The sequence below is a fragment of the Rutilus rutilus genome (assembly GCF_951802725.1).
Source record: "Rutilus rutilus genome assembly, chromosome: 25".
Lineage (NCBI taxonomy): Eukaryota > Metazoa > Chordata > Actinopteri > Cypriniformes > Leuciscidae > Rutilus > Rutilus rutilus.
The window spans coordinates 3,641,780-3,648,273 of record NC_140229.1 but is presented as its reverse complement, the minus strand read 5'-3'; the positions used below and the strand labels follow the sequence as shown (position 1 = coordinate 3,648,273).

General features: G+C 38.9%; 1 protein-coding gene across 3 annotated transcripts in view; it reads left to right on the top strand.

The window, feature by feature from the left end:
* The first annotated feature begins 232 nt into the window (after window positions 1-232).
* The window catches only part of erap1a (endoplasmic reticulum aminopeptidase 1a), a 23,076-nt gene continuing 16,814 nt past the window's right edge, over window positions 233-6,494 (top strand). For 2 of the 3 annotated variants that reach the window (XM_084399815.1, XM_084399814.1), the window contains exons 1-7: window positions 233-1,138; window positions 1,227-1,365; window positions 3,427-3,561; window positions 3,666-3,786; window positions 3,940-4,094; window positions 4,694-4,807; window positions 5,810-5,941. In XM_084399815.1, coding sequence (XP_084255941.1) covers window positions 651-1,138; window positions 1,227-1,365; window positions 3,427-3,561; window positions 3,666-3,786; window positions 3,940-4,094; window positions 4,694-4,807; window positions 5,810-5,941 — 1,284 coding nt within the window. In that variant the 5' untranslated portion in view covers window positions 233-650. The remainder of the gene's footprint in view (window positions 1,139-1,226; window positions 1,366-3,426; window positions 3,562-3,665; window positions 3,787-3,939; window positions 4,095-4,693; window positions 4,808-5,809; window positions 5,942-6,494) is intronic. The other variant, XM_084399813.1, reaches the window with a different exon arrangement.

Below are 6,494 nucleotides of genomic sequence, written 5' to 3'. Positions count from 1 at the left end.
CCGATATGTCTTATTATTATTATTATTTTCTTATTTTCCTTAATGTGTGAATTGACTGTTTAGCATTTTTGATATAAATGTTACCTGTAATGTTCCTCATATCTTACGATGCTCTGGATTCATTTTGAACCTTATTTGTGAAATATGTGTATATTATATTATTCAATGTATAATTTGGGAAATAAAATAAAATAAAAAAGAATCACGTATCCTAATTATTCAACAGCCAGTCCTTTACGTAATTAATATTCATGAGAGCGTGTACTGCTGCGTTCAACGTGTCGTCGCAAGCACATAGATGAGGTTTATTTTTAGTTATATAAAACGTAATGCGATGTGTTATAAGCTTCAGCATGTAATACTAGAATTTGAGCGCAAAAAGGAGACGTTTTCATGTCAGGAAATTAGATATTGTGATTGACAGCTGCGTAGTTTCACTTTCAGTTACCTATGGGGTTTCGCGCGCAGGTTCGTTCGAAACGTTTTTGTCTGCTGAATTCGAATGTAAATTAGATACATTGTATCATTTGTGTTATTCTTTCGTTGTGACGTCTAAAGTTCGTAAGCAGTGCTCATGTGTGTTATTGATAACCAAATTGACAAGCGCATGTATCCAAAAGAAAGCTGATCTTAAACTTCTGTTTTTCATCATGCACTTCTCCCAGTATCGCGGCTTAAACTGCCTTATATTTGCCATTTTATTCTGTGTTCTTTTAACTGGCAACCATGGAATGACTGTCAACACGGACACAAATGTGTTGCCTTTTCCCTGGGACAAGATGAGGTTGCCAGAAACAGTGAAACCCCAGCACTATGAGCTCCTGATACACCCCAACCTGACCTCGCTGACCTTCACTGGTGTTGTCCAGATCCTCGTGGAGGTAGAGCAGGACACCAGGGCCATCATCCTCCACAGCAAGAACCTTCAGATCTCTAAAGCACAGCTTTTAGAGTCCAGACATCATCGGGATCTTCAAATCAGTGAGTTTGAAGCTAATGAACAGATTGCACTCTTTGCTGATGGCTTCACATTTGAGAAAGGAAACCATTTGGTGCATTTGGAGTTCTACGCCAACTTATCAGACAGTTTTCATGGCTTTTATAAAGGCAGATACACCACCAATAGTGGAGAGGTCAGGTATGGGAACCACGACATTAGTGCTTTTGTGATTAATTGGTAGTTTGAAGAGTAAACAACCCTCAAAATTCTTATTTTTTCCCTACAGGATTATGGCGTCCACTCAGTTTGAGGCGACACATGCTCGAGCCGCCTTCCCTTGTTTTGATGAACCTGCGTTCAAAGCCAACTTCACCATCCGCGTGCGCCGAGAATCGAGGCACATTTCCATATCCAACATGCCTAAGGTACACATAACTAAACCTTGTATTAAATCTGGGTATGATCTTTATGGAGCAGGTCACATTGGATTCAATTTAATTCACCAAAATCACAATGAGAAACCAAAAAAAAATAAATGGGTATAATAGTTCTCACACACTAAAAATAAATAAACATGAGAACATATGAGATTTTTAAAACTATTTAACTATCTAGCCTGTGTATCTCGTCCTTATTGACCCGCCCCGAACAGGATTTAAACCGCCAGTGCTAGCGCACCTCTTGAGGCCAGGGGAGTGAGGTTTACACAAACAGCTCTTACTGGCCTACGTCCCTTACACTCAATGGCACCCAATTTAACTGGTCCTATTTGACCCGCTCCGAGTGGAATTTGAACCGGGGTCTCCGGCTTGGGAGGCGGGCACGCTGAAGCCTCGGTTATACTCCAGTTTGGACTCGTACACGGACAGCTGTGGACACAGCACAGACACGGACTACTTGTATTTATACTACTAAAAACTGTATGCTGGGGTCCGCTCGGCGGACGTGTTCTGCACATGCGCAGTAGATCGGAGCAGTTGGTGCTTTTGCAGCCTAGTGACATGTACGAGTGGTCACAAGAAATGGGAGACACACGGATGTCCGCAAAGAGCCTCCGTGTACACCCTCCGATGATGATTTTTACGTCACGTGGACCCTAATAAGCTCTCGCGGACGCAGAAAGTGTAACACTAGCTTCTCAAAGACACTAAAGACACATTACACTCATCCCCCATAAACCTCACTCCCATCCGGGTCACGGCACCAAATGTAACCAGTCCTACTTGACCGGGATTTGAACCGGTGTCTCCGGCGCGAGCGCTTACAAGGATGCTAAAACCGCTGCTGCTAGCGCCTCTTGAGATCAGGGGAGTGAGGTTTACACGTAATACACGCACAGCTCTTACTGGCCTACGTCCCTTACACTCAACCCCCTAAACCTCACTCCCATCCGGGTCACGGCACCACACGTAACTGGTCCTACTCGACCTGCTCCGAGTCTACGCCCGTTACACGCTAACCTCAAGATCATGGATTTGATTCCCAGTGAAATTAACATCCATGAACTGATAAGAATTGTACGGCATCAATGCAGTGTAAATTTATTCTAATTAAAGCATCTGCCAAATGCATTAATGTAAATGTAAACACCCTTAGTGGGTTGTTGATAAACTGACACAAAATATAGTACTTCAAAAATAAAAAATACACATGGGTTTCTGTGCCGCTGCCGTTAACCATGAACCATAAACCATGATCAACATCATAATTGTAATACACAATTTTGTATTTTGTACACACATTCCACAACACATCAGCTTTTCATAATCCTAAATAAGATAAAGTAACAAGATATCAAGAAAAATATCATAGGTTAGCCAGTATTTTCCGGCAAATCAAAAATGAATCATCATAATCATAATGGTCAATAGCTATGTTCCCATCCACCTATTTTTATGCAAATTTTGGGATATCGCATAAAAAAACACTGGATGAAAACTGTGTAAAAATGTGCATGAAAAATGTAGACGCTTAATTGAGGTGGATCATTTTTTTATTTGATAAGAAGACATGCATAAACTACGATGGAAACACATTTTTCGATGCGCAACAAAAAACTCATGTGACTGCCTCAGCAGTGGATATGATTGGATAACTGGACTAGCCAGCGGACCAATGTTTGAAATTATGAAATGCCTGAGCCAAAGTCTGTCATCAGAATGATTTGGTTTAATTCCCTCCGAGAAGCGTCTCACATGATGGAGGATAAAAAAGCCACAGTTTCTTCCCCGATTTTGCAGCAACTTCCATTTTTACCAGAAACCAATTTCCCAGGAAGTGACGATTTTGTTCTCTTGAACACATGGGATGGAAATGCTAATGTTATGCGATATTCCAGTTTTGCACACAAGCTAAATTCACAACTTCAGATGTCAATTGATCAATTGCACAATCTGCAATATAATTTATTGACATTGAACTTAGTGATCTATTTTTCAGACTGTTTCATGTAAAGTAAACTAATGAAAGATTATTTCCTCCAATAGCTGAGAACTGTAGAGCTGGCTGACGGGCTACTGGAGGATCATTTCGACACGACGGTGAAGATGAGCACCTACCTGGTGGCCTTCATCATCTGTGATTTCCACTCCATCAGTAAAAAGAGTCAGCATGGAGTTGAGGCAAGTCAATAATATTGCCAAAAGCATTATAAATGCACTTTACAATACACCCAGACCTAAATAAAACTGTGGTTTCACTCCTCATAACCTGAATCCTGATGTAGATATCCGTGTATACGGTTCCTGAGAAGATCAACCAGGCGGAATATGCTCTGAACACCGCCGTCACACTGCTAGACTTTTATGATGATTATTTTGACATCCCGTATCCACTTCCCAAACACGGTGAGTGTGAAAGTTCAGCAGTCACCATCTTTGCTGCTGTTGAAAATAGCATGCATACTTTAGTATGCAATCTGGCATGAAATAATGCAAAGCTGTAATCAGTATATTTATAGGCTTTTTTAGGACTTGGCTATATTTATCTTTTACTTGCAGATCTTGCTGCAATCCCAGATTTCCAATCCGGTGCTATGGAGAATTGGGGTCTGTCGACGTACAGAGAGTCCGGTTTGCTATTTGACCCTGAGAAATCCTCTTCCTCTGACAAACTGGGCATCACCAAAGTCATCGCCCATGAACTGGCCCATCAGGTTGATATTTCTGTTACTAATTTAATCTTAGTACGAGATCACGTACAGCTAAGTCGGCCTCTTTCACAAAATATATTTAGTTGATGTCTATATAACTGTACATTATCCTGCTTATTGCACGACTACTTAACAAATAAATACATAAATGGAGATTATTTTAGCATGTGAGAAGAAAGAGAGATACGTGGGAACACTTCACAATAAACCCTCGTTTGTTAACATTAATGTATTATTTAGCATGATCTAACAATGAGCAATATATTCGTATACAGCATTTATCTTTGTTAATGTTAGTTAATAAAAATGTTCATGTTCACAGTACATTAACTAATGTTAACAGATGCAACTTTTGATTTTAAAAACGTATTAGTAAATGTTGAGATTAACATTAGATTAATACATGTTGTAGAAGTATTGTTCATTGTTATTTATATTAACAAATAAAACCTTATTGTAAAGTGTTACCAGATAAGTGATATTGGAGACATGAAACTAGATTTATAGGATATCAGTTGCCTGTCAGTTTAGCTTCATTATACACAAATATTTGACTATTGAATGATGTAATTGATGGCTAATCATTCACATCTGTTATCCAGTGGTTTGGAAACCTGGTTACGATGCAGTGGTGGAATGACCTGTGGTTAAACGAGGGCTTTGCCAAGTTCATGGAGTATGTGTCTGTCAACATCACCCACCCTGAGCTGCAAGTGGTGAGACCACGTATCTTTACATTTAATACAACTATTTAATAGTTGAGGTTAAGTCATAAGCTGTGGTTATGTGAATATTTCACACACTGGGCATTTTAACATAATTCTGTGTGTATTTGACCGTTCAAGTGCAAAAAGCTGTGAAAGAGAACTGAATTCAGGATTCAGTGAGAGGTGGCTTTCTGCGCGTGCGAGTAACACACTTACCTTTTCTCATGGCTTATTGTGCTTCACTCTTTTTAACATCAAGCACTGCACATCCTGCTCATTATGTTCTCAATGATGCATGTTTCTTTATCACTTTAAAGGAACACTCCACCGTTTTTTGAAATAGGGCTTATTCACCGTCTTTCCTACATTTAGATAGGTGGGCAAACGCATTTTTGTCTCAGTGCATGCATTGTTTTAGTTTGGCAGCGCCGCCGCTAGCTTAGCTTAGCATAATGAATGGAATCCTTTGTTGCCAGCTAGCATGTCGTGAGTAAAAGTGCGTGATATCTCTGCGCCCAAGTAGCAGTGCTTTGCCTGCGCTTCACCCTAATATAGTCCCAAGTCAATATCTGCCTAGGAAATTGCCTAGTGTTAATCTGCATTGCTATTTGTACTCGTTGTGAATACGCAGGCCACAAGAAGTAATTAGTTAAAAAAAAAAAATTTTGATCACTTTTACTCAAGACATGCTAGCTGGCAACAAAGGATTCCATTCATTATGCTAAGCTAAGCTAGCGGCGGCGCTGCCAAACTAAAACAATGCATGCATTGTATATGTATATATATATATATATAAACAAAATCAAATATTTTCCTCATATTTAAATGGTTTAATCGAACTTATTGGCACATTAAAAACAAATGTCCCCTCCGCACATCACTTTCAGTCTTCATTGTATATCATCACACTGCCCAGCCCTAGTTGAGATTGTGATATGGTCATTTCAACAGAGTCTGACTGATATGTAACTATAACAGAGGAGCTGATATTATTCATTGTCTCTATTTTAGGATGATTATTTCCTGGAGAAGTGCTTCACCGCCATGTCAGTGGACTCTTTAATCTCCTCACACCCCATTTCCACCCCAGTGGAGAATCCTGCGGAAATCAGCGAGATGTTTGATGACGTCTCCTACCGAAAGGTACACAAGCACTTCATATATTTTGATGCTGATACTAATATCTTAGAGAGCAGGGTGACCGATTATAAAGGCGATATATATATATGATATTACACTATTTAAAGGGACACTTTTTGTAACTTTTGGTCCCATAGAAGTTTAAAAAAAAACTGCATTTTTACAAAAAAGTTAGTACACCTTTAATTTTAATAACATGCATAAACATTGTTGCAATGAAAATTTGATTTATTTAACATATTTGCGAATTTAGAAATAATTATAATATGAATCAATATGATTTATTTTTATTTTTATTGAGCTTAAAAAATAAATTTAAGCTTTAGCAACTTCTTGATTCTGTTATCCTTTTATGTTCACATCAGGTGCTGGTATTCTCAGCACTGTCAAAATAAAAGTTCCATCTGTGTCAAAATAAAAGCTGATTCAGACACTTAGTGACCAAACAGAAAAACTTAAAAATGACATTTAAAAATATCGGCCATGACGATATATTGGTTGTCCACTGATCTCTACAAGCCTTTACGTGAATGATTAGCTGTAATATGTCTACTGG